General features: G+C 40.7%; 1 protein-coding gene and 2 long non-coding RNA genes across 11 annotated transcripts; 1 reads left to right on the forward strand and 2 right to left on the reverse strand.

Moving 5' to 3' along the window:
• Positions 1 to 148: 148 nt before the first annotated feature.
• On the reverse strand, positions 149 to 12,102 carry LOC136750220 (uncharacterized). 6 transcript variants are annotated; one of them, XR_010816838.1, is made up of 9 exons: positions 12,072 to 12,102; positions 11,409 to 11,521; positions 3,217 to 3,307; positions 2,717 to 2,848; positions 2,325 to 2,447; positions 1,884 to 2,089; positions 1,468 to 1,627; positions 1,062 to 1,168; positions 149 to 451 (listed from the first exon to the last, which is right to left on the reverse strand). It is a non-coding gene; the product is annotated as an uncharacterized LOC136750220 (long non-coding RNA). The 6 variants fall into 6 exon arrangements; XR_010816840.1 differs by lacking the exon at positions 12,072 to 12,102 and having other exon boundaries at positions 1,884 to 2,100; positions 11,409 to 12,042; XR_010816841.1 differs by lacking the exon at positions 12,072 to 12,102 and having other exon boundaries at positions 3,217 to 3,329; positions 11,409 to 12,039.
• Positions 12,103 to 14,690: 2,588 nt separating this feature from the next.
• Positions 14,691 to 22,295, reverse strand: LOC136750224 (uncharacterized). Of its 2 annotated transcripts, XR_010816844.1 has the most exons (8): positions 22,237 to 22,295; positions 20,625 to 20,713; positions 20,367 to 20,425; positions 19,221 to 19,295; positions 17,056 to 17,205; positions 16,685 to 16,921; positions 15,949 to 16,025; positions 14,691 to 15,538 (listed from the first exon to the last, which is right to left on the reverse strand). It is a non-coding gene; the product is annotated as an uncharacterized LOC136750224 (long non-coding RNA). The 2 variants fall into 2 exon arrangements; XR_010816843.1 differs by lacking the exons at positions 19,221 to 19,295; positions 20,367 to 20,425; positions 20,625 to 20,713; positions 22,237 to 22,295 and having other exon boundaries at positions 17,056 to 17,377.
• ankrd16 (ankyrin repeat domain 16) lies at positions 22,261 to 27,499 on the forward strand. 3 transcript variants are annotated; one of them, XM_066705117.1, is made up of 8 exons: positions 22,261 to 22,579; positions 22,706 to 23,050; positions 23,839 to 24,059; positions 24,527 to 24,569; positions 25,123 to 25,231; positions 25,523 to 25,684; positions 26,795 to 26,873; positions 27,326 to 27,499. In XM_066705117.1, the coding sequence occupies exons 2-8, from the start codon at positions 22,713 to 22,715 to the stop codon at positions 27,481 to 27,483; spliced, it is 1,110 nt and encodes a 369-aa protein (XP_066561214.1). In that variant the 5' UTR covers positions 22,261 to 22,579; positions 22,706 to 22,712; the 3' UTR covers positions 27,484 to 27,499. The 3 variants fall into 3 exon arrangements, with proteins under 3 accessions (XP_066561214.1, XP_066561212.1, XP_066561213.1); XM_066705115.1 differs by having other exon boundaries at positions 22,261 to 22,551; XM_066705116.1 differs by having other exon boundaries at positions 22,558 to 23,050.
• The last annotated feature ends 94 nt before the right edge of the window (positions 27,500 to 27,593 follow it).

Genomic DNA, 27,593 nt, shown 5'->3' on the forward strand with positions numbered 1-27,593 from the left:
TATGTTTGTATGATTGTTTTTAAGCGCTTCAATGTTAACTTGTTTGGCACATCATTAGAGAATAACATTGGAGGTGTGCCACTCCACACTATTACTGCACCATTAGTGTTACGTCTACAACTATGTAAAAGAATCAAACAGACACACATTTATTACAATATTAAAATATGTATTCTCAATATGTATACTCAAAGCAATTCAATGTAAGTACAACCATGAGAATAATTAATATTTGAATTAAAGTTAGCCATATAAAGTAAGTATATACATACATGTCCTAGCTAAAGAAACTTTTTTTTTTTTAATTCAACAATAACAATTCTTGGTGTAATGTTAATTTCCCCAGGTGAGAGTTGGTTCAGTGGAGTTTTAAAGAAGAACAGGTAATGCCAGAGGAGGAAACAGATTGGTTTGGCTGCATGTTCTCCCTCACAGTCCTGGGATCATGTTCCTGAGAATAACATATATTTCACATTAGAAACAACACACATTCGATTCCATTGCATTCACACTTGTGTGCAGACTCCCATGTGGTATGTGCAGTACTTAAATAGTGACCTGCAAAATTCTTGTCAGGTTGTACATACAAAACTTATATATATATACTTTTAGAGTGAGTAAAACTGATGAGAGAGATTAGAGCTGTAAATGCCCTTCCACATGATCATTATAAATCACATAGTTTGGTTGTGAATGTTTTCTTTTTTGTGGTTAGTTTATCAAAAGGAGAGAAAAGTGTGTTTGATGGCCTAGTTACACAATACTACCACAAATATTGCACAAAACATCCGATCCACACGTAAACAGTTGAAACTTTTTTATGTCAAAATGTACAGGACTGCAAGCCAAAGCTGGCACTAAAGGAGATAATCGAACCATTACAAATTAAAGCTTAAACGGGTGTGTTAAAAAAACACTGTGACCGCCATATAATAGTGATAGCTGGCATTACAGTATAAACATTAACTAAATGCATTCAATAAAAAAATACTAAAACAAGTTACAAATATATATATATTTTATATATATAACATAATAAAGACTAGTTACATATGTGTTACCTTGTAATTTGCACCTCCTCGTTTGTTTGGGGCATGCTTTAGAGTTTCTGCAATTTCTCCTTCTATTTCTGGCACCTTTGCTCTGGGGTGGCATTTTAAACAAGATCCTGTATAGAAAGAGGATGTGCACATATGATCAATGTTACTGAGGCTCTGGCAACAATTGTGTCAGCTGAAAGCTTTTATAGATATTCCAGCATAACTGTAGCTCTCTGGGAAGCAGAAAAGCAAAACTGAAATGATGTACAATATCTGTAGTGATTGCCATTCAAACAAATTCCATCACTACTGCAGAATTTACAAATGCTACTCTCCATATGCATGTCATGCTAGCACAAAGACAATCAAACAGAATACAATAAAATAAATCTTAACAACTATAAAAGTTGTTACATAGCATACTTACTAGTCAAGACCATGAACAGTGATAGCTCTATAAGAGCCATCTTCCCCTTTCTGCCTTTGAGGCTGTATTTTGACCACAGCGCATTGGTGCCCAGCCTTCTCATCATTCGGCGGATGCTGTCTCCAACATTACGTCCTCCCAGACAACACAGACAGGATATCTGTGAAGTGATTGCTTTATAATGCCAATCTGCAGGAATAAAAACCTGGTCCTGGGCATCTTATCTATCTTATCTTTCACATTTTAGTTTTACTGATAACGTAAAATATATTGATTACTCAAAATATTGAACCCTGCAGATCATTTCAGTCTGGAAAGAAGTGCTATTGTCATCCAGTTAATTGTTTGATTTGACAAATGAAGGAGACAAAAAAGAAAGTTCACATTTGTATTGAAGTTACAAGCAAACTAAATACCATTTTCTTTTTGAACCTGTTATCTGTGCTGATCCTGTGGCAAAGTTCATCAAGTTCCTCTGTCACACTGATTGGGGTGGGGAGGACATCCTCCAGATCATTATTTACAGCACTTCTCCTTACAAGTGTCCGTAGAAGACACAGCTGCTCTGCCTGGTTTTCCAAAATGGTGTCCAGTTTGAGTAGCACCTGATTCTGCAAATTTTCTAGACAAGGACTGCATGCATTATTTGTTATAGTCTTTACATGCCTTTTATTCTTCTTGCATTTAAAAGTTAAACGGTGTGATTTATGTGGATTGTGTAAGTAATAAAACAATCTGAAACTGCACCAAAACAAGTTAATGTAAATGAATGTCTTCTGCTCAGGTGCATTTAGTGACAATGGCACAATTCCTATGTGTTATTTTTGCCCTTGTATGCACACAAATTAATCACATACCATTTCTTTGGGAGACAAATTCAGAGAAAGATGCAGGTGCTGACAGAGCTGCTACCAAACTATGTTCAATGGTCATTGGTGAGGATGACATAACTCTTTTCTTCTCTTTTGGCTCCTCTTCATCTAAATTACACATAGAAAGACAGGTCAAGCAAAGATAAGGAGTGCTTCCAGCTACCCAATAATGCAGTGCCAACACTGCAGCAAGGGTCAGGGCTGGTGAGCCTTGTAGGGTGAGCAGTTCAGTGAAATTTTCTTTTTAAATTGTACAGAAAAATATTTTATATTTTAAAAAGCAATTGTGGTGAAGTAGTTCACAGCAGAAAAAAAAAAAAAAAAAAACATTAATCACTTAAGTGTATGTACTATTGCAATTACAGATTCACATTCACCATTCTCCCTGCCCGATGAGCTCTGATACCAATATGGCTTTTTCAAAAGCCTTGGCTTTTGTTCATCATGACTGTCCATATTGAATGCTGCCTCTGGTCTCTACGCAAGTTGGTGTGTCTTTGTGTAGATGTCTGAAAGAAAACACTTAATATTTAAAATCTTCATCACGTCCACATTTACAAAAATACTACTAATTAGGGATGTGGCCACATCATATCCCTAATGTTAAACATTAAATCTGTGCAAATGCAGATGCAGATACGGATGTAGTGTATTTAGTAGGGCCCGACAGATATATCGGAACACTGATATTATCGGCTGATGTTGGACTTTTGTAGAAATATCTGTATTGGCACCTATTCCACCGATAATGCAGACATATTTTCTCAAACTATTGTCTAAATATTTTTTCAAATTACCATAAAATCCTTCATCAGACTTCAGACAATAAATAAATACATGCTTATTTGGTTTAACAGTTGTTATTATAATTATTTACCTTTTTTACCATAGTTCTGGTGCTTTAGTTTCTGCTGGAAGCTTCCAACTCCACAGTGATTCTCCTGTGCTGTGGCGCTGCACACACACTACTGAACACCGCAATAAAACAGACTGTCCTCAAAAACCAATAAACATGTGTTTTACTAAAACCCTCATAACCAATATTAAGTGTTTTTGAAAGCCATGCTGCATTTGAGGTATCCATGGTTTAGATTGTTTATTTTTGTCATAACTGAAGATTATCGTATACTATGGCATAGAGTTGGATTTTTAATGAAACTTTACTTGAAATCACTTTTCAAAAATTCACAGTAGTAATTCAAATAAAGAAAGAGTAAATGTTCGCTGAAGATGTTGACTTGGATATCAGCAAACAAAAACTGTCTCCAAATGATAAGCAAGCTCAGTTCACAGTAAAACATCCAAAGAAAATGAGTGAAAAATGCGTATCTCAGACAATGTTGGATAGAACTGAAACTATACATTATATTTATAAAACTGTTTCAAATCCTACATCGTGTTTTGGCTGTGATTCATATTGCAATATGTTTAACCTATGTATTAAACAAGTTACAGTTTCGAGGGCATTTTTATATATATATATATATATATATATATACACACTCACCTAAAGGATTATTAGGAACACCATACTAATACTGTGTTTGACCCCCTTTCGCCTTCAGAACTGCCTTAATTCTACGTGGCATTGATTCAACAAGGTGCTGAAAGCATTCTTTAGAAATGTTGGCCCATATTGATAGGATAGCATCTTGCAGTTGATGGAGATTTGTGGGATGCACATCCAGGGCACGAAGCTCCCGTTCCACCACATCCCAAAGATGCTCTATTGGGTTGAGATCTGGTGACTGTGGGGGCCAGTTTAGTACAGTGAACTCATTGTCATGTTCAAGAAACCAATTTGAAATGATTCGACCTTTGTGACATGGTGCATTATCCTGCTGGAAGTAGCCATCAGAGGATGGGTACATGGTGGTCATAAAGGGATGGACATGGTCAGAAACAATGCTCAGGTAGGCCGTGGCATTTAAACGATGCCCAATTGGCACTAAAGGGCCTAAAGTGTGCCAAGAAAACATCCCCCACACCATTACACCACCACCACCAGCCTGCACAGTGGTAACAAGGCATGATGGATCCATGTTCTCATTCTGTTTACGCCAAATTATGACTCTACCATCTGAATGTCTCAACAGAAATCGAGACTCATCAGACCAGGCAACATTTTTCCAGTCTTCAACTGTCCAATTTTGGTGAGCTTGTGCAAATTGTAGCCTCTTTTTCCTATCTGTAGTGGAGATGAGTGGTACCCGGTGGGGTCTTCTGCTGTTGTAGCCCATCCGCCTCAAGTTTGTACGTGTTGTGGCTTCACAAATGCTTTGCTGCATACCCCGGTTGTAACGAGTGGTTATTTCAGTCAACGTTGCTCTTCTATCAGCTTGAATCAGTCGGCCCATTCTCCTCTGACCTCTAGCATCAACAAGGCATTTTCGCCCACAGGACTGCCGCATACTGGATGTTTTTCCCTTTTCACACCATTCTTTGTCAACCCTAGAAATGGTTGTGCGTGAAAATCCCAGTAACTGAGCAGATTGTGAAATACTCAGACCGGCCCGTCTGGCACCAACAACCATGCCACGCTCAAAATTGCTTAAATCACCTTTCTTTCCCATTCAGACATTCAGTTTGGAGTTCAGGAGATTGTCTTGACCAGGACCACACCCCTAAATGCATTGAAGCAACTGCCATGTGATTGGTTGGTTAGATAATTGCATTAATGAGAAATTGAACAGGTGTTCCTAATAATCCTTTAGGTGAGTGTATATACATACATGCACACACACACACACACACACACACATATATATATATAATTATTTATTATGTTGTTTCCTTTGACAGCCATTACCTAATGGGAAGAGCCTTCTAACCTGCCAATCATTGAAAGCATGTACCAAAGCTGCCCAATAGGGGCCCTGCTGGCAGGAGGAAAACCCGCCCCCCGGCATCTGTGAAAAGTCTCCTCCAGACTGCAGCTCCCTGCCATTTCTTCTTTCACCTCGCCAGTGATAGCGCTTTAGTGTTGTTCACTTGCGTTCACATTAAAGTTTAGAGAAGTGTGCTCACCTGCTCTTCGGAATTCGGTTTAATTTTTTGAGAACCTCTACGGAGTATCATTCAAATTTTTTGCCTCTTCGGCGCTCAGACTATGGTCTTTTTAAGTGCTTTGCTTCTTTTCGTAGGTAAGTGTGCGGTGGGAGTCTTGCTCAGAGACGGCCTCGGTCCCTCTACTGAGATCTGCTGTATGATTATTAGCTCCTGTACCATCCATTCTTTTTTTACAGATTCGAGTGAGGAAGGAGAGAAAGGGAAATAGGAGACTACTTCAGCTGGAGCAGCCTCCCGCAGATCTTCTCAGCTATCTCCACACTGTCCCGACCTCTGTCGGCGGACTTTAAACCGCTCAACACATCGAAGAAGACTCTCAACAATTTAACACTGTTGACCTCAACCAAAACGTCAACCTCGACCACGTCTGTCGATCCCTCGACCTCTCTGTCGACATCGGTCTTCCACTTCTCATCGATCCCTTGTCGCCCTCAACCTACTTCGTCGACCGCCGACCACATCCGTCAACCTCTCGACCTCGACGTCAATTACATCGACCTTCTATCGATCTCTGGACACCTGTCTCGACCTCTCAATCCTTGACATCGACAACAACGTTGAGGGGGACAGTAGCTGCACTGAGAAGTTTGGCGAAGTCCTTCAGCTTCAGGAGCTGTCGGTCAACATAGAGGGTCTGGACAAAGGAGATATCGCAACGGACCTTCTAATTGGGATGAAGCCGAAGGGTGCATTCCACCGGTGTTCCAGGTGCCAGGGAAAGCTGCGCTCGGATGATGGGCACGACCAGCTGCCTGGGTGAGGAGCATGCCCAGCGCGCACTGACGGGAGATGGGTCTGTGTACACTTCGCAGCTTTTACAGAGGCCACGCGCTGAAAGGTTGCCAGGAACTCCACGGCGGCCAGCCACCGCAGCGGATGCTCCGCCCGCCGCTCTCCTGTAGGCTCGGCTCCACATGGACGCCCCGCAAGTTCTTCTCTGCGAAGACAGGACAGGCAGCGGTCCTCTTCCTCTCGGGCTTCACTAGCGAGGGTGCAGTCCATCTCCCCCTCTCCGCCTCTTCGCTCCCCCAGACGGAGGTCCCCTAGAGCAAGACTATCCCTGTCTAGATCGTCCAGAAGCGCCACTCCGTGGACTCCTCCACGCCGCAGGAGACAGGAAGCGGAAGGAATTGTAACTCTGCTCCGGGAGTTCGGGGAATTTAAGCATAAGCTGGCCTCCCGCTAGCAGATGCTAAACACCATGTGGGCGCAATTTCCCCCGGAAGAAGACGCCCCCCTCCCCCCTCAACTACCATCACCACCACCACTGGAAGAAGCGCTGTCCCATGTGGCGTTGCGCTCGGATAACTTGGATCCTCCATCTTTCACTGAGGAGACCGAGGCAGTGAGTTTGGTATCTGAGCACTTTCCAGGGCCGAGCATGGAGTTCAAGGCCTTGATGAGACGTGCGGTTGTGCCAGTGGAAATCCTGTGGTGCCCCCAGGAGGAGGTGCCGAAAAATCGGTTTGTGAGGGAGAAGACCACTAAACCTGTGGAAACCCTTCCCTTCCTTGACGATTACGTGGATATTGTACATTCTACTTGGAGCCAGCCAGCATCTGCTCCTACGACTTCTAAGCAGGCGGATGCCATGTACGCAACGGCGGGGGCAGAACAGAAAGGACTGGGATCTTTCTCTTGTTCTCCTGATCGACCCCCGGTAGCCAAGACTATTGAGGTTTGCGACGCTGGCACAGATGATCAGTGCGGATCCATGGCAGCTTCTGCTTCGACAGGACTTGCTGAGCCAAGCAAAGGGACTGCTGTGGCACCCCAACCAAGCACAGCTGCAGTTGTGGGTTTGGCCCCTGAAAGGCACCTCTTGATGTCTCTGGGGCTGCCTGTTAATGGCATGGAAATGCTGCAGTTGGCCAGGGCCCAATATACTTATACAGTGAGGGAAAAAAGTATTTGATCCCGTGCTGATTTTGTATGTTTGCCCACTGACAAAGAAATGATCAGTCTATCATTTTAATGGTAGGTGTATTTTAACAGTGAGAGACAGAATAACAACAACAAAAATCCAGAAAAACACATTTCAAAAAAGTTATAAATTGATTTGCATGTTAATGAGGGAAATAAGTAATCCCCTAATAATAAGTATCCCCTATCAATCCAAAAGATTTCTGGCTCCCAGGTGTCTTTTATACAGGTAACGAGCTGAGATTAGGAGCACTCTCTTAAAGGGAGTGCTCCTAATCTTAGCTCGTTACCTGTATAAAAGACACCTGTCCACAGAAGCAATCAATCAATCAGATTCCAAACTCTCCACCATGGCCAAGACCAAAGAGCTGTCCAAGGATGTCAGGGACAAGATTGTAGACCTACACAAGGCTGGAATGGGCTACAAGACCATCGCCAAGCAGCTTGGTGAGAAGGTGACAACAGTTGGTGCGATTATTTGCAAATGGAAGAAACACAAAATAATTGTCAGTCTCCCTCGGTCTAGGACTCCATGCAAGTTTCAATGATCATGAGAACGGTGAGGAATCATCCCAGAACTACATGGGAGGATCTTGTTAATGATCTCAAGGCAGCTGGGACCATAGTCACCAAGAAAACAATTGGTAACACACTATGCTGTGAAGGACTGAAATCCTGCAGCGCCCGCATGGTCCCCCTGCTCAAGAAAGCACATGTACAGGCCCGTCTGAAGTTTGCCAATGAACATCTGAATGATTCAGAGGAGAACTGGGTGAAAGTGTTGTGGTCAGATGAGACCAAAATCGAGCTCTTTGGCATCAACTCAACTCGCCGTGTTTGAAGGAGGAGGAATGACCCCAAGAACACCATCCCCACCATCAAACATGGAGGTGTAAACATTATGCTTTGGGGGTGTTTTTCTGCTAAGGGGACAGGACAACTGAACCGCATCAAAGGGATGATAGACGGGGCCATGTACCATCAGATCTTGGGTGAGAACCTCCTTCCCTCAGCCAGGGCATTGAAAATGGGTCGTGGATGGGTATTCCAGCATGACAATGACCCAAAACACACAGCCAAGGCAACAAAGGAGTGGCTCAAGAAGAAGCACATTAAGGTCCTGGAGTGGCCTAGCCAGTCTCCACACCTTAATCCCATAGAAAATCTGTGGTGGGAGCTGAAGGTTCGAGTTGAAAAAGGTCAGCCTCAAAACCTTAATGACTTGGAGAGGATCTGCAAAGAGGAGTGGGACAAAATCCCTCCTAAGATGTGTGCAAACCTGGTGGCCAACTACAAGAAACGTCTGACCTCTGTGATTGCCAACAAGGGTTTTACCACCAAGTACTAAGTCGAAGGGGTCAAATACTCATTTCCCTCATTAACATGCAAATCAATTTATAACTTTTTTGAAATGCGTTTTTCTGGATTTTTGTTGTTGTTATTCTGTCTCTCACTGTTAATTTACACCTATCATTAAAATTATAGACTGATCATTTCTTTGTCAGTGGGCAAACATACAAAATCAGCACGGGATCAAATACTTTTTTCCCTCACTGTATAAGTATATTGGGCCCTGGCCAACTGCAGCATTTCCATGCCATTAACAGGCAGCCCCAGAGACATCAAGAGGTGCCTTTCAGGGGCCAAACCCACAACTGCAGCTGTGCTTGGTTGGGGTGCCACAGCAGTCCCTTTGCTTGGCTCAGCAAGTCCTGTCGAAGCAGAAGCTGCCATGGATCCGCACTGATCATCTGTGCCAGCGTCGCAAACCACAATAGTCTTGGCTACCGGGGGTCGATCAGGAGAACATGAGAAAGATCCCAGTCCTTTCTGTTCTGCCCCCGCCGTTGCGTACATGGCATCCGCCTGCTTAGAAGTCGTAGGAGCAGATGCTGGCTGGCTCCAAGTAGAATGTACAATATCCACGTAATCGTCAAGGAAGGGAAGGGTTTCCACAGGTTTAGTGGTCTTCTCCCTCACAAACCAATTTTTCGGCACCTCCTCCTGGGGGCACCACAGGATTTCCACTGGCACAACCGCACGTCTCATCAAGGCCTTGAACTCCATACTCGGCCCTGGAAAGTGCTCAGATACCAAACTCACTGCCTCGGTCTCCTCAGTGAAAGATGGAGGATCCAAGATATCTGAGCGCAACGCCACATGGGACAGCGCTTCTTCCAGTGGTGGTGGTGGTGGTAGTTGAGGGGGAAGGGGGGCGTCTTCTTCCGGGGGAAGCTTGAGCTCCCAGGTACTGCTAGCCCTCAGGCGCTGTGAGGCCCTGCTATCCTATCATTGTGGGTTTAGGCTTAGTCGGGTGTCAGGACTCACGACAGCTCTGGTATAGTCTTCCCATTAGGTCAGTGGTTTTCAAACCGGTCCTGGAGTACCCCCTGCCCTGCTGGTTTTTGTTCCAGCCAAGGTCTTAATTACTTAATTTAATAGTATATTGCGTTGTTAGTTCAATTAAGGATTCAATTAAGCAATTAAGACCTTGGTTGGAACAAAAACCAGCAGGGCAGAGGGTACTCCAGCACCGGTTTGAAAACCACTGCATTAGGTAATGGCTGTCTTTTGATTTGAAAGGGAAAGATAGGTTATTATCATAACCCCGGTTCCCTGAAAAGGAAAGACAGCCATTACTCTTCAGGATTCACTTGACCTGACGACCATTCTGATGAAGAATGGCAGCTGCAGTCAGGAGGAGACTTGTCACAGACACCGGGGGCGGGTCTTCCTCCTGCCAGCAGGGCCCCTATTGGGCAGCTCTGGTATACTTTCAATGATTGGCAGGTCAGAAGGCTCTTCCCATTAGGTAATAGCTGTCTTTCTTTTTCAGGGAACCGGGGTTATGATAATAACCTATTGTTTGGAATTACAGTTTAAAATGCAAATTAAATAACAAGAAATAGAAAATCATAATTATGAGATAGTAAGTCAGAATAACGATATATAATATATATATATATATATATATATATATATATATATATATATATAGTTGCTTATATTTAGGACATTAATTTGACAAAGTACAAAACATTTTAATGTTTAAATGTAAAATATTAGTATTAAAACGGTTTCTGACCACTTTTAATTTTAATTTGTGAAAGATTATTGTTGGCATATAGATAAACATAATATAAACGTTTAAAATTTTTGTGTCTTATTAAATTCAAGTCTTTACCATTTCCCTTTCTCCAACTGTGCACTGCACAAAATTAATGTAGAAAAATGATGGCAAAGAGGATTGAGTAATTGAGGGCGGGGTGTCTGGGGGTCCTCCCCCAGAATATTTTGACAATTGGAGACCTGAAATGCGCGATTCTGAGTAATTTCGAAGTCGAAAAACATAGCTCAAAATCTCCATGAAATCACGCAGATTTGGACTCAAACATACCTTTGCATCACAATCACATATCACCAGTGACAAATCACACAGCAACCGACATTGTGCAGCAAACTAGACAGGGTTTCTGGTGCTGGTGAGTCACAGATCTGTTCTGTGGATCTCTGTAATTAAAGGTGGCTAGGATGCACAATTCGCGACTGCGCTGCTAGAAATACGCGTCTTCATTGCAAATCAGCGGTTTCCGCCGCTGACGAAGGAGTTTCTAGGAGAATGCAAGCTACGGCACCGTGCCGCACCCCCCCGGTCGTGCGTATGCACTTTTGTATTTTGGAGGCGAGGTTGAAATATGTCCACACGACAAACTATCCGCAGTTTTGCTGTTTTTTTGTTTTTGTTTTACTAGCTCAACGTGAAGCTCTTGCCCCAGTCCGTGTGTGTGTCTCGCCATCATTGCATTGTTCCTCCTCTCGCCTCCAGAGGCCCCAGTCTCCCTTCTCCCTGCCTGTCAGCTCTTATTCACCTGGTCTAATTAGGTTCATTGCTCATTTACACCTAATTATCACGCACACATGTTTTCCATTTCCCTGCTCTGCTCTTCTGACCTACTGCCTGTCCTGACTCTCCCTTGCGCTCTGCACCTGGGTCTACCACTGCCTGTGATCCCCAGCGTTATACAGCACATCCCATATTCATGTGTAGCCATACAGTACTGCTGTCAATTCACTTACCGAAAAAACTGTTCAGCTTGGTCACTTGCTGTTCACAGTCCCCAGCAGAAATGCGGTAAAGACATGGACTCGTTTGCTGTTGCCTTCCTTAATCATCATCCCGGTTAATTAAACTGGGTTGTGGCCACATCACCACATTGAGAAAGATTGTTAAAACGTTGTGACAAAACAGGGCTGCGAAGGACGTTGCCAAAACATTGCAAAATAACGTCAGAAAACACGCTCCTACAAGCCTATGGGCCTGTTACTGTTCAGCCATGTGGCAACAGCGCACTTTCCGTTGCGACAACACAACACCAAACACCGGCACGTCATACAATACAAATACAGAAATAAATAAACGTGTTTGTTACATGGAATATGCAGTGCTGCTCCTTTTCTACTGTTTAAAATATTATTCATTTAACCCGTATTTTAAACTTTTCTTAAATGGTATTAACACCATCTACAGAAAGGCGTTCAAATGCTGCACTCTTTCATATGTCCACGTTAAATATTGACGTTCAATATCACTCTGTCAAATAAACATTTTTCGCAACGTAGCGCGGATTTTTTACAACATAGCTCTTCATAACTTACAAAAAAGACAGTCGGAAGTTCAATCTTTAGTTGTCAATTTGATACAAAAAAGAATATGTACTAAAGATAACTGAGGTAACTTACCTACGGAAGCTCCTGCTTCATCACGCAGAAGACCCGTAAGAAATCGTGCGCGCCTCACTCTCTTGTAGTATGCGCAGATGTCCGCAGTTCTGCGCGGCTGCACCAATGGGATCGGCGGGATTCTGCAGATCTGCGCAGAAATCTGCGCTACAAGAACGCTACCGTAGAACTAGAAAAGATGACATGTGGGTGTTGCAGACTGCTATTACACTTGAGTGTTTCTGTTTCAATCTTTGGATAATTTATTTGTGTAAGTGTAACGTATTCAGATATAGCAAGTTGGAAAAGCATTAGTTTCAATGCAGTGGACAGGAGATGTAGTCAGACAGTGACCTCACCCTGAACTTTCCAAGGGTTGTTTAGAACTTGTTTAGAACATTTTATCCAACAGGGATGCTAATAAATATAATGCAAGAGCATTACAAAATATCTTATATAATGAAATAATAAAATATACAATGTCAGGCTGCCTTCACAGAGCTTCTTCGCTGAGTCCTGGCTGATTTGCTTTAGTACAGAGCCCTTGCTGTGGAGATCTGTGGAGAACACAGATCTCTGGGGTACTAACTCACATTTGGATTGGATTCAAATTTAAAATAATCATTTACCCCTCCTCTTTTTGCCCTATTTATGTCTTATCAAAGTGATCTAAACAAAATAAATTGATTGATATTGATCCAATTTTAGAACATTCAAAAGAGGTGTGAGCAAAAGTACAAAATGTTTTTAAACTTTCTCAGTATAAACAGCCGTCCTAATCTATTTGGCACAATTCACATTGGAAAAAGCTCCCTTTTCTGGAAACAATGGCTTAATATAGGAATATTAACATTGGGGAATTTATGCAAAGATGGGGTATTTATGTCATATCAGGACCTAATAACAAGCTATGCCTTGACTGTTAAAAGACAACTCTGGAGATATCTGCAGATCAGGAATTGTGTTACTGCCATTTTGGGCCCACATCTCCGACATGGAAATGTGATTGAGAAGTACTTCAATGAGCTCACAGGACAATCATGAGCTGCATCTGTATGTATGTTGTAACACATAAAATACTGCATGCAGTGGGAAGTGTCAAAACCTTAAAGGTATCTGGCAGAAGGATTTAAACTATCAGATTGATGATCTGGCATGGCTAAATATTTTGTCTAATGCTGGAGCTAATATCAGGGGGGCCAGAGGAAAGTTTATACAATACAAAATACATCCCAGCTACTATCAGACTCCCATGAGGCTCCATAGAGCAGGGAAATTGCGTAAACATTTATGTTGGAGATGCAAGGAGACAAATGGCACCTTCCTGCATGCGATGTGGGAGTGTCCAGTGGTGAAGCCATTCTGGCATTAAATCATACGTGGCTTGGGAACTTGGCTGGGAAAATCTTTGCCAACTTCACCTAGACTGTGCCTTCTGGGCGATAGATATGAAATAGGAAAGAGTATAGGAGAAAAGAATGTGCAGTTTGTTCAGTTGAAAATATATCAACAAGCATGATGATACTATACACTACTAAAAGCTTGGGGGCAAATCTCTGTTTGCCAGCATGGGAATGAGCTGGATTGTGGTAGCTGTGCTTTGAAGGACATAAGGACTGGCAGTACTTATTTTTATATTTTGCACTAGCATTTATATCAAGAATTTATGGAATTTAACAGTCAGGGCAGTTTTATTCACACAGACAGTAATGCTATGAGTTTGCCCACAGTAGTTCAGGGTGAATAGTGTGAAAAACATTTAAAGGCCTCTGAAATACTTAATTGATAAACCATCATAGTGAATCAGAAACAATACATATATTTATATTCACATCTTATTAAATGCAATGTGAATCCCCCCCCCAAAAAAAGCCCACATTATATAAATGCATAGAGATGCATTAATGTTTGGATCATTGCTTAATACATGTTTTTCTCACATGCAGAATCACAGCAGACACTTAATTGGCTTGACTGCGATTATCTAATAATCGATTTTCAGCAAGATCGCAAGTCACATTCCCCAAAACACTGCCTAGTCTATGACAATATTTTTTAATTAATTGGTTCCAGGTAATCCTTGGGATAGTGACAATTCATTTTATTTTAATCCATTCATACAGCTCAACCTGGTACCTTTCATTAAATACACGTGATTCTGGACTGACAATAGAATTGTCACATATTGTGTAATTCACCCTAGCTAAGGGGATCTGCTAAGATATCTAATAATAAAACTAAAGCTGCTCTCATCCCTTCTAAACAAATTAAGCAAAAAAAACACTCACTTATTAGGTTCAATGTTTATTGTCCATTGAGAAGTCATGAAATACAAAGGCTGGGGAAGGGTTCCCTGCTCTCCTGCACCTGTTGGTCGATGTGAAGACCGTGCAGTGGCTGCAGCTCCCGTCACCCGAGTGCTTGGAGGGCATGGTCACCACGGTTATTCGAAGCCCTCCATTAATCTCTACTCGCCTCTATATTCATGGCACTGAAATTAGAAATGGCACGGGGGCGGGACTCCTCCACCCTATTGGGCAGCTTTGGTATGAGTTTTCACATGATTTGCAGGTCAGAAAGCTCTTCCCATTCAGTAATTGTTGTCTTTCTTTACCAGGGAACCATGGTTATGATAATAAATAAAAAACAGCTAAAATCAAGTGATACAGAAATATTCCCTGTTATACATTTTTACATTTCAAATTAAAGCAAAGCACTACATTAGACTTATTTATATATGTGTTTTGCAGAATATGAAATGTGTCATGTTGCACTTATACGTTCAGGAGGAACACTACATGAATTTCAATTGATATCATCAAAGCCATATTTTCATCAGCTGTTTTTCATAGAATATGACCATCAAGTGTTTCTTTCTTCCAAGAATCTTTCAGGATCAGACATTGTTTTATTGTTATGCAATATATCGATGCGTTCCATATGACTGCCATGCAGTCTGTCGTGTATTAGCAGGTCTGTACAGCTTACACTGCTTCCACTCTAGAAGTATTATCCATATCTTGAATGTTATTGCCACATTAGCTACTTACCATTGGTATATGTACTTTTTAATTGAACTGTTCTTGTGCTATTATTCTTAATTGCAACTGGGATGCCTTTTAAGATTGAGAAAAACATGTTTCTAGTGAACTTTTATCTCTGCTCCTGTATGTCATGTCATTCAGTATTGATTTTATGTCTGTAGCCTTTGCCAGTTTAGAAATAACAGAAATGATCAATACCATTAACCTGCCTCCAATACTCGACACGACTAGAATAGAATCAAGTTGAAATACTTAAAATTATATAAAAGAAAATCAAGTGTGTGATTTTTATTTAAAATTGGTTGTCTAATTGAAAGGGAACTGGTTATTTTTTTCAAGACCTTCATGTACTCCTGTGAATCTCTGGAACAGGATCCAAGTCGACACCAGCCACTGAGCCGACTGGAGACATCCTGGCAGAAGCATGATCCAGGTCAGCTTTGGCTGCGAACAAAAAGGACATTACAAATGGTCAGACGGCAGTGTTTAATCTGCTGAGCGCTGTCTAGAAGCAGTGTCAGAGTGCGTAACATATTTTACAGTTACATTAATTGTTTTTCTAGCTGTGATACATGAACCTCTACTCAAATGAGGTGAATTAATAGCACAGCATTGCCAATCATCATCATCAGTCTCTTGGACTAAACTAAACTGCAGTTGTCTTGTTTCCAAAAACAAATTTGTCTAGACCTGTGAGGTAAAATTACCCTCCAGAATGGCCAGAAGCAGAAGCAAGGGAGTGCATGTGGTTACTGCTGAAACTGAACCAACACAGTCATTTATTCTTTCAATGTGATATCAGATTGTAGTTTTTTTTTTTCCATTTCCGTGTTTGATTATTTGCTTAAGCTGACCTTTGCAATGTAAGCCCTGTTGGGCTCAGGAAACTTCCTCCCAGCTGAAGAACTCTATTGGTGTTGGCCTCAACCTGCTTGAAAGAGAAGAAAAACAAACAACGACAAAAAAAAAATATATATATATATTAACGCCCCCCCTTTTATTTTAAATATAGGTGTATGTTTAAGCATTCACATTTCTTAATGCAGCGGTCTCTAACAATGGTCCTGGCAGCCCCAGTCTAGCAGGCTTTGAAGGTCACCTGTAACTCATCCATCTGGAAGCTCTGCACTCTGATTTATTATGCCGCTGGTCTAGCTGCAACTAGTAGGTCATGTAAAGATCATTTGAGGCAGACTTCATCTTCAGCCTGCAAGGGCCCATTTCCTTTAATTGAACTCACTTGCCAATTAATCAATTACAAACATAACATAAGCTTTAGAATCTGATTAAAGGTGACTTTACACATACAACCACCTGGATTAGGGCTCTACAGGTTCTCAGCCCTGGTCTTCGAGTTCCCCTGTTTTGTCTTGATTTTAACAGGATCTCTCTCATTATTGTCAGCTGTTAAACAGTGGAAATCACTCAGATGCACCAAAAAGCACCAAAAAACAGCCAACACGACTCCATAACCAGGGCTGGGCACCACTGCCTTCATGTACCTTCTTATTTTCAGAGGGTTTAATTTACTTTCCTTGCAGAGTGTACGAAAAATGCATGAAAAAGTTCAGGAAAGGAACTGGGTTTTACCTCTTTAGTTTGGCTGATAAGCACTCGCAGAGTTTGAGATTTTCTGTGTCACACTCTTCGTAACACTTGAGCTCAGCAAGCTGTGTGGAGCCCCTCTGCGAAAGGCTGTCCTGCTGGGCACTGTACGCCTCGCTGAGCTTCCACTCCAGGTCTTGGATCCTCAGCTGCAGTTTGTATCTCAAAGATGCCTCATTGGCGGCTTTAATCCTTCGTAAGTCCTTCTGAGAGGCGAATTCACTATAATAGCAGAGAAGCAATTCAAAGAGAGACAGAGAGGAAATAAAGGTCAACAACTAGCTAAGGGCTGGACTACATCAAAACTTTGACCCATCTGCTAATAGCAAAGCAACGCGTTGCATTAAATGGTTCACCTCTAAAATCATCTGGACATCTTCAAGTTTCTCCTGTAGCTCCTGGTCAACTGGCTCCTCCTTTAAGCAGCTGAACAGTTTCTCTGAGCTCATGTAGTATCCACGTCTGGATAACAGGTCTGTTACAAAATCCCCTAACCAATCCTGTACCTGCAGCAAAATACACCGTACAGACTATAATATGGGAGAGAAACAGTTGTGGTTCACTGTTATTCAATAAAGAATAAGAACAGTGCCCAAACCACCCATGGATGAAAAAAGAAGAAAAATCTAAGGACATACAAAAAAAAAAGAGCAACCTGCTTCATGCAGTTTCAAATACACTCACCTAAAGGATTATTAGGAACACCTGTTCAATTTCTCATTAATGCAATTATCTAACCAACCAATCACATGGCAGTTGCTTCAATGCATTTAGGGGTGTGGTCCTGGTCAAGACAATCTCCTGAACTCTAAACTGAATGTCTGAATGGGAAAGAAAGTTGATTTAAGCAATTTTGAGCGTGGCATGGTTGTTGGTGCCAGATGGGCCGGTCTGAGTATTTCACAATCTGCTCAGTTCCTGGGATTTTCACGCACAACCATTTCTAGAGTTTACAAAGAATGGTGTGAAAAGGGAAAAACATCCAGTATGCGGCAGTCCTGTGGGCGAAAATGCCTTGTTGATGCTAGAGGTCAGAGGAGAATGGGCCGACTGATTCAAGCTGATAGAAGAGCAACTTTGACTGAAATAACCACTCGTTACAACCGAGGAATGCAGCAAAGCATTTGTGAAGCCACAACACGTACAACCTTGAGGCGGATGGGCTACAACAGCAGAAGACCCCACCGGGTACCACTCATCTCCACTACAAATAGGAAAAAGAGGCTACAATTTGCACAAGCTCACCAAAATTGGACAGTTGAAAACTGGAAAAATGTTGCCTGGTCTGATGAGTCTCGATTTCTGTTGAGACATTCAGATGGTAGAGTCAGAATTTGGCGTAAACAGAATGAGAACATGGATCCATCATGCCTTGTTACCACTGTGCAGGCTGGTGGTGGTGGTGTAATGGTGTGGGGGATGTTTTCTTGGCATACTTTAGGCCCCTTAGTGCCAATTGGGCATCGTTTAAATGCCACGGCCTACCTGAGCATTGTTTCTGACCATGTCCATCCCTTTATGACCACCATGTACCCATCCTCTGATGGCTACTTCCAGCAGGATAATGCACCATGTCACAAAGGTCGAATCATTTCAAATTGGTTTCTTGAACATGACAATGAGTTCACTGTACTAAACTGGCCCCCACAGTCACCAGATCTCAACCCAATAGAGCATCTTTGGGATGTGGTGGAACGGGAGCTTCGTGCCCTGGATGTGCATCCCACAAATCTCCATCAACTGCAAGATGCTATCCTATCAATATGGGCCAACATTTCTAAAGAATGCTTTCAGCACCTTGTTGAATCAATGCCATGTAGAATTAAGGCAGTTCTGAAGGTGAAAGGGGGTCAAACACAGTATTAGTATGGTGTTCCTAATAATCCTTTAGGTGAGTGTATATTCACCGTTCTCAAACACAAAACAAGCATGCAGGTCTATTTTGCCTCCATAAATAACAATAAGAACAGTATGGAATATAACCAAATGTTTCCAAGAGGAAAAAATATATGAAAAATAAGAATATTAAACATCAGCAGGTAAAGGATAACACTTTAGAATCATACAAGATGTTCAAAGCATCCATTTAATCTACAGAAAGTATGGTGATTATGAAAGGTATGCAACAAAATGGATCAAGGGTTAGAGAGACCACTTCAAACTCTCGCGCTTCTTTCTGAAACTTCTCTATTCTCTCTGTCTGGTATTTGCAAGTCATTTCCAGTCTGGCATTTTCTATTTCAAGCCTAAAGACATCACAATTTGAAAGAGTTCAGGACAAAGAACAGCTGCACTTCCATGTTTCCCCACTAGATATCACCATCAACCTTCCTTACCAGTCACTTCTCCCAGCTCCCTTCATTCAATCTATCAATCAACATTCCTGAACACCATGTGCACTTGTTCAATCACCCTCTGCCCCATACACCTACCCCCATGCCTTGTTATAGTCTTGTTTCTGTGACCTCATGATTGACACCTTGACCCCGACCCCCCTGTCCTGCTGATAGCTGACCCCCACCTGTCTTGGCCATCCCACCAGCAGACATGTTTGGGCTGAAGACAGAAGTATCGATGTCTGAATCCCAGCCTGATACTGAAACACAAGCACAAAAGGAACAGCAATTAAATACATTTGAAAAACAACAAACTTCTGTTTTTTTAACTTAACTGCCAATCACAACCTCAGCACATTCACATTAATGGTATTAGATTAGATAAACACTGAAGTTCCATTTAATAAGAATGGATGAAATCAGTTAATCAGCTTATTGTTAACATTGTTAAAGACGACCTTGTAAGGTAAGGAATCCTGTTAAACGATCTAGAAATACAGCAAACCAAAGCCATGACCTGAAACCAGCACGGCTCCCAGCACACGCCATACCACAGCCTATATGGTGACATTCATCAGACAGAAGCTGGATCACCAGCATTTTCTAAAGAGAACAGATTAATTTGGAAAGCTCCATCTTTCTAGAAGAAAGAAACCAATCAATACATGAAATAAATCAGATCATCCACAACTCTCCAAGCCAAGACCTTCCATTAATTCTGCAAAACAAATTGGATCAGATCATAGTCGACACGTATTGTTAAAAAGATAAGTGAACCACTTCAGTAAAGGACCTGGATAAGAAGAGATATTAAATGACTGTAATTAAAACACATTATCCTACATTTCTGTTACCATAGTAACAACTTACACTCCCCAAGTATCATTTTTCACCTCAACATTCTAAACCTGTCAAATGTTTTTTGAAGACAATTACTGTGAACACATCCCAAGTAACCATACGTCTGCACATGGCTTATTTATTTCATTTATCATCCAAAATGACTACAGTAGATATTTCTCATATTCAGAGAGGTGTATTGCTATTTTGGATAATTATCTGGATTATCTCATTAGTTTTTAAAGTATCTATCCTGTTAGACACTCTCTCATGCTTTAGAAATGCACAATACACAGGGCTGAATTATAACATCTTACAATTAAACAGGTAAAAATAGCTATGTCTGCACTTGGGTTCAACCTGCATTCCAATCAATGGCTCTAGTAGTTGAGTAAATCAGGAGAGATCCATATAGAAAGGGTTTTCTCTTTCACCACCGTTATTGTTTTCATTCCCTCCCCAGCTGCACCAAGTAAAGATCATCACTTTACCTCTTTGCACAACTTCAGTCTCCGCCTTCCTCTTCGTCTTCCTCTGATGAACGGTCTTCCTATTGGAAAAGATAGCCAGTGTTTGTTGTGAGTTCAGTCACTGATGATGATGAAGGGCAGGACTTCTCTAAAGTTAAGTTAAACTAAACTAAACTAAACATTTAATATTCGTCAACATGTCATGACTAAAACCTTTTTCCAACATTGATCGCTAGACATTAGGGAAGGAAGAAACAGTGATAAGTTGGGACATGCTACCTTTACAAAGTCTTGACCAGGGGTGAAGGTCGCCTCAGACAGTCTCATGGCAGGAGAAACGTTTCCCTCAGGTCCTTCCTCGCGCCATCCTGCTTTCAATACAGGGCAGGAGCAAGCGTTACAACCAGGCTGATTTACCGCTTCAAAGTACAATAGCAAAGCTGTGGACTATAGTCAATACAAGACTTTTTAGGCATGGTCAAGGGGCCTACGTATGGTGATGGAAATACATAGCTTGGTTTTTAAAAGCCTTCAAGATGGGCAGCTGGTGGCAGAGTGATTGTTAATGTTTGACTGACATATCCAAATTACTTCATGTTCATAAGGGAAGTTTCAATAAAGTGATATATTATATTAACCTTTTCTAATGAGGTTTTAGAAGAAACTTTTCCTTTTCTACTGTTTAAAATTAAAAAAAAGAACCAGTACTTTTCTTACATGGATATGTTCCCCAAGTAATGTTAAGATTATTCGCAAACATTACTGAACTTTAGTACGATGTAATGGTCTAAATATGTTATATATTTGACAGTATACAACCTACACACATTACCACAAAGTACGTGTTGAAATCTATTTTTCTCACACAATCTTTAAGCTACATTATTATTATTAACTACACAGATATTCAGCTTCCTTGAATTGCTTTGCTTTAGCCATGACATGCAGTTTCTTAGTCAATTGAGTAAGTTCAATTGACTAATAATAATTAGAAAATACTGTCGTTCACTTATTCACATGTCCATTAAAACAAGAGTTAATTGCATAGTTGGCTATGGAAAACGTATGACTCGGACAAATGTGATTCCCTGTCAATCACACTTCTTGAGTTTTATTGACATAGCCATCCTGTTTCTGATAATGTTACTTGCCTCATTATCTAGTCACATACATACATGGTATTTACACCATCTAGGACAGGGGTTCCCAATGTCTGGTGATGGAGGGCCAATTTCCTGAGGTTGCATGGGAGGTGGGGGACACCGATGATAACAAAGTATGTCCCAAATCATACCTGTTTTAATTCCAATATATCTCCGTTAGGGAACATTTATGAACTTTAATTGTTGTTTTATTATTTTCCCCCAGATTACATGTGCAATTTGGCCCCCGGGCCGCACTTTGGGAATCCCTGATAGTTTTTCAAATGTTCATAAATAATATTGACGTTACACAGATTTTTCGTAACGCAGAGGGGGATATTTACACCATAGCTCACGATAATTAAATCTTTATTTATCCATTTTTTATCAATTTTTGTAATTAAAGATAATTGAGGTAACTTATAGCTACTGCTTTATGACGCAGAAGACCAGTAAGATAACTTGCGCGCCTCACTCTCTTGTACTATGCGCATTTTAACGCAGTTCTGCACAGATCTGCAGAATTCCACCGATCCCATTGGTTGAGATCGCAGGGATTCTGCAGATCTGCACAGCACTGCGGACATCTGCGCAACAAGAACGCGACCATAATACTAGAAGAGTTGACGTGGGTGTTTCAAACTGCCTGGAAAACGAGTCTTTAAACCAGACAGAATATGTACAAATATGTAATATTATCATTGCGACCCGGCTATACATTTCAAAGCAAGGACGCCATTGGCTCTCACCGCTGTTGTGTTTCATAAACGAAGACTGCCACTCTTCGTTGCATTTGCTTTGTTTTTTCTCCTGGAGGACTAAGGACTTTCGATGTGTTTCTAACTTGAATGGGTTCAGTCTGGTTTGTCTAAACATACAGTCTGGAAGGGAAAAAAAAAACAATTATATAGCCTCTATATCAGTCTTAACTGTGTTTTCTCAATGCACGTCCGATGTTTTTATATGTAGTTCAGCCGTTTAGGAATGTAACCCAGGGAAATGTTTTGGTTGACCAGTTTTCTACATGTTGTGAACTGCAAGGGGCGTCGTGCATGCTGTATTGGGTAATGTAACCACTAACCATTTTTAAAGGCATGTGTATTATTTTGATTAATCTTTTATGAAGGAGGGGAGCTTTTTTGTTGTTGTTGTTGTTGTTTATAAATGTGCCTCCTAAAGGTCAGCTATTTACTACTACTGTGTCTTGCCTATTTCTAGCACCAATATGGGTGAGGACACTACGCTGAAATATGTGGTAAAGCTAATCCAAGAAGGAGACCTGTCTCTGATTAAAAATGAGTTGGCAGGGAAGGACACGCTGCAGTGCCTGATAAAAAGGAAGCATTTCGGGAAATCTGGCGATACGATGTTACATTATGCAGCCAGACACGGCCATTTGGACATTGTGAGATTTTTAATAGAAGAGATAGGGTTGGACATCGAGCTTTATAACAGTGATTACAAGACAGCATTGCACGAAGCGGCTTCCATGAGCCAGAGGGAGTGTGTCCGCTACCTGGTTGCCAAAGGGGCGAAAATAGACAGTTTGAAAAAGGCTGACTGGTAAGAATGAGAATAGTTTATAATAATAGGATTTCTGAGAATGATGAGCATTGCATATGTTTTAAATATTATTTTACACTAGTTTGTAAGGTGATTTTGTATTTCCCCAATAGCTTCTGTATACCATGTTAATTACATGGCAGATGTGACATTCCAGAATAAACTGTCACCCAAACAGTACATTCCTAGATCAGTGTTCTAATGAGTCTTTGTTACTATTTATGTATCAATCCATTAATCAATTAATTTGCATTTCTAACTTTACCATAGTAATTGATATGTAAGATTATCTAGGGAGGAAAGGAAGTATATCTGCGTTACCCAGCTTTCCACTGGCAGCGGGTGTCCTGGAGGAAACTGGCAAAGTATTCAGTGCAATGATATGTACACATACTAAACACTATCGTGATACACATACTGTACGTAGACCAATATTCTCCCCTAAAGACCAGTTTTAAATTCGACTGAGATTCTAATGGTTTTGACTTCACTAATAGTATTGCTACATTAGTAGTCACATGACAATGATATGAAGGAATACAATCAAAAGCCAAAGATGTTTTGGTCAGGTCATGTTAATATATTTTAAATCAACCAAAATCTCAGTATTACAAGAACTTGCTCTCCTCAGTGGCTGCTTGTGGAAATAGAGGTGATTTTATCCCTCATAAATATCAGGAAATGACAGTACCAATGTAAAAAAAAAAAAACTGAAACTGAATCTCAAGAATTGTGTAGCTGCAAAATGATTAGTCTTACACTGTTTTTGTGTTTTTCTTGCATTCGAGGACACCTCTCATGATGGCCTGTACAAGAAGAAACCTGGATATTATCAAGGAGTTGACAGAGAATGGCGCAAACGCAGGTCTGAAGAACAAGGATGGCTGGAACTGTTTTCACGTTGCATGTCGAGAAGGAGAACCTGCTGTCATTGAGCACCTGCTGCAGGTCTGTCCCGGAGTGTGGAGCACTGAGAGCAAGACTCTGAGAACTCCGCTGCACACCGCAGGTAGGGTCGGTGCAAGAAACAGGACCAGCCATTTCAAACAAAACACAAACAAAAAATAACTTGTATCATATACTACGAGCAAACCAATTTCTAGCTGCCAACATTTCTATGCAGGCTCCACAGCTTTGTGTGTAGCTCTGTGAGATGTCAGTTAATGTCCCTTTTACTTTTAACTGTAAAGTGTGTGTTTATATTTATTATATTTATTTGTATTTATATATATATATATATATATAAAATTGAACAGGGTATGCAAGATTGCATCACATGTGAGCTTGATTACACTACATTGTTCTAATGTTTCCAAAGAAGTAATTATATTGAATTGAAAATACATCTATACCTCTCTGTGACTTGTCATTATGCTTCATAAAGGGTTTGTTTTTTCAGAAATCATTGGGATTGATTTATGTCTTTAAAAAAATATATTGACGGCAGAATGTTGAGGTCATCCCTTCTTTTTCCAGCAATGCATGGATGTGAAGATGTTGTCAATATCCTGTTAGATAAGTAAGTTTGATATGTTTTTGCTCTCTTGAAACAAACAAAGCTATCAATTATTAAACTGACTGTCCTAAGTCATTTCCAGAGTTCGAGGTAATGCTACAGGGCAGTGTGATGTGCTGCAGAGGTCTAGATGGAGAGAAACAATAGACATTATGTGCCAGAAACAGCAGTGTGATGACGGGGAATGTACTGCTGATTTGTCTAATGTGTCACAGTTTATTCAACAGCATCCAGAAACAGAGGAGAATTAGACCTGCCAGTTCAGTTTAGTAGAGTAAGGAGAAAAGGGGGTTGAAACTGCAAGGGTAGTAAGTGAAATTGTTATTGAAACTTTTGTATGATACAAAGATTATTTGTTGTTGTTGTTGTTGTTGTAAAATGATGTTTTTCAGTTCTTCTCAGTGAAATTCAAAAGTGGTATACATCATTTATATAGGAAATATATGGTAGTCTGTAGCCACGAGTTTAAAAGTAGTTACATATTTTTTACAGCCTTTTACAGCTTTCTCTTTCGTACAGCTTCGGGAGTGTTTATTGCTCCGGCTTATCTTTGCAGATGCCACTATGAGCCTGACTGCAGAGACAGCTGTGGAGTTACTCCTTTCATGGACGCATTAAGGAACGGGCACATTGAAATTGCGAAACAGCTGATGGAAAAGCATCAGGTAGGTCACAAGAGAGCTAGAAAAAGCTAGTTTTAAATAACTGAGCTAAATCAGAGGTTAAAAAATCTGATCTTCTAAAAATTAGAGGAAAAACCTAGATAACCCCCCCAATTGAGCTACAAATGAGCAATCAATTCTTTACACCCTTTCCTTGTGTATAATTTGTGTCTCTATTGCACAAAGTGTCAAGCTACGAGTGTTAACCTGTATTTATTCAGAGAATCTGCTGTGTTTCTGTAGGAAGCAGGGAGTTAATTTAGCATGTTTTGTGTTTGTTTATGTGTGTATCAGGCCTCTTTCACAGTTGCTGATAACTTAGGGTCACAGCCTTTACACCAGGCTGCCGTCACAGGTCAGGATGGAGCGATACGCTTCATCGTCCAAGAATTGGGAGTGGATGCGAGTGAAAGAGCCACTGACATCAGACTAACTGCTCTGCACTATGCAGCTAAGGTCAGTGCCCTAATTCTGTCTGGAATTTTGTACCCAGTTTTAAACCTGGCTCTGGACTTGAATATTTGTGTTGGCCATTACTAGAGGACATTTGTACAGCTTGTAACTTTACCATAAGGTTTCTTAAACAGTGGTAAACCTAAACAAATCTTGATTAATTGGTAAATTGAATAGACTAATTTTTATACAAACCAAACCCATAAAAAGGATTTGCTTTAAATGTTTGGGCTATCGGTGTCCATTTAATGTGTAGATTTGCCCTCACAAAACATGTTGCATTACTCTTACAAAAAGATGATCACGTTGTAGATTAAAGGATTTGAAGAGGTTTTGTCTTTTGTGTAGGTGTTTCATTATTCCACTGGTAGGTATTAGAGTGGGCAGATTATTTCTCAAGACTGCTACAGTGAGTCTACTGGGCGGTGAAGGGAAAGGCCAGTCATTTAGATGCCAGAAAGTACATGCGTTTAAGGCCAGTGCTTTATAACATGAGCATATTGGACTGTATTAATAAAACTCTGTGGAGAAGTGTCACATAAATACTGGTACTGGTTTAATTCAACATAAGCAAATTAACTGTTTTGTTTTCAAGAAAATGTTATGAATACAAACAATTGTATTAGTTTTACTAATAAACCTTTTTTAACCATCAAGTAGTGGAGATTTCCATGGACACTTTGTCTTTTGGTTAGCAGTGTATGTGGCACAAATTATCGGATATGGTCTTCAAGGGTGTTTGCAATAAAAAGTTGAATGTGCTATTTGCACAGGTGGGGAACTACAAGTTAACTACAAGATGTCACATGTATTTAAAATCCTCTTGAGAGCTTTTGTTGGGCAAGTTCAAGAAAATATATTTTCAACATTTCATTTAAAAGACTGTTGGACAGTTGTGACTATTTCTCATATCTAGAGAGTCCAGAGTCCGATAACGTGTAAGCAGTGCACTGTAGAGCTCCTCAGTTCCTGCTCTTTAAGATAATTTCTGTGGGGTAGACTGCCATATCAGTTATACTGAAGGTATATTGATATTGATATTGGACACAGACCTTCAGACATAAGGCAGTGAATGAATCAACCATGTAGTAAAGTTAGATTTACTTTTTGCAGGAAGGCCATAGCAGTACGATAAAGACGCTCATTTCATTAGGAGCCGCTCTTCATGCTAAGGATGCTAAAGGAAGGTCAGGTAGGTCCATTTTTTCTGATGGGTATTCTTTGGCTGCATTTAATAAAGAAAAATATGAAATTGACCTTTGAAAATATAGTCTATTTATCATATGACTCAAACTTTTACTCAAATAAAACATGTTTAAGTAAACTATTTTATGCAAAGTTTATTCCAGTTTTATTCCACACCACTTTGGGCATTATTATGCTTATGTACAATTAAATCCAGGCATGTCAATCAACGTCTATGTATCAACAACATGTATTGTATGTAAATATAATGTGAAAGGCAGCGTCGTGGTGAAGACGGCATAACATTTTAAAGGGTAAAAAGGGGAATCAGGAAATAACTTTTCATCAGACCTTAAAGTTGTTCTTTTAAAGCTCAGAACATTCAAATGGTGGCATTGCTAACTGTGCTCAAATGAAAGCATCATAGTGATCAATCTGTTCTTGTGTATTTCTTGGCAGCTTTGCACATGGCTTGTGCAGGCCAGCATGCAGAGTGTGTGAGAGTCCTTCTCCAAGCTGGCTTGAGAGACACAGAAGACGGCTCAGGCAGAACAGCCAAACAGCTCCTCAAGAAACAACATGTGCTGAAGGTTTTTGAAGAGCTAGCTGGATCTTAATAAATTATTAAAGACATGTTTGTTTGTATTTTTTATGTATGTCTTCCTAAAGTATAAAACAAGGCCCCAGCTACAATATTATCATCATAATACAATACACCAAAAAGTAA

The sequence above is a fragment of the Amia ocellicauda genome, chromosome 5 (assembly GCF_036373705.1).
Source record: "Amia ocellicauda isolate fAmiCal2 chromosome 5, fAmiCal2.hap1, whole genome shotgun sequence".
NCBI lineage: Eukaryota > Metazoa > Chordata > Actinopteri > Amiiformes > Amiidae > Amia > Amia ocellicauda.

Bases quoted from the DNA above. Each gene is read 5' to 3' on its own strand.
- ankrd16 (XM_066705115.1), top strand. From the start codon at position 22,487: ATGTTTTGGTTGACCAGTTTTCTACATGTTGTGAACTGCAAGGGGCGT. The intron at 24,060-24,526 runs GTAGGGTCGGTG...TTCTTTTTCCAG, and splicing joins AACTCCGCTGCACACCGCAG to CAATGCATGGATGTGAAGAT. The intron at 26,874-27,325 runs GTAGGTCCATTT...ATTTCTTGGCAG, and splicing joins GGATGCTAAAGGAAGGTCAG to CTTTGCACATGGCTTGTGCA.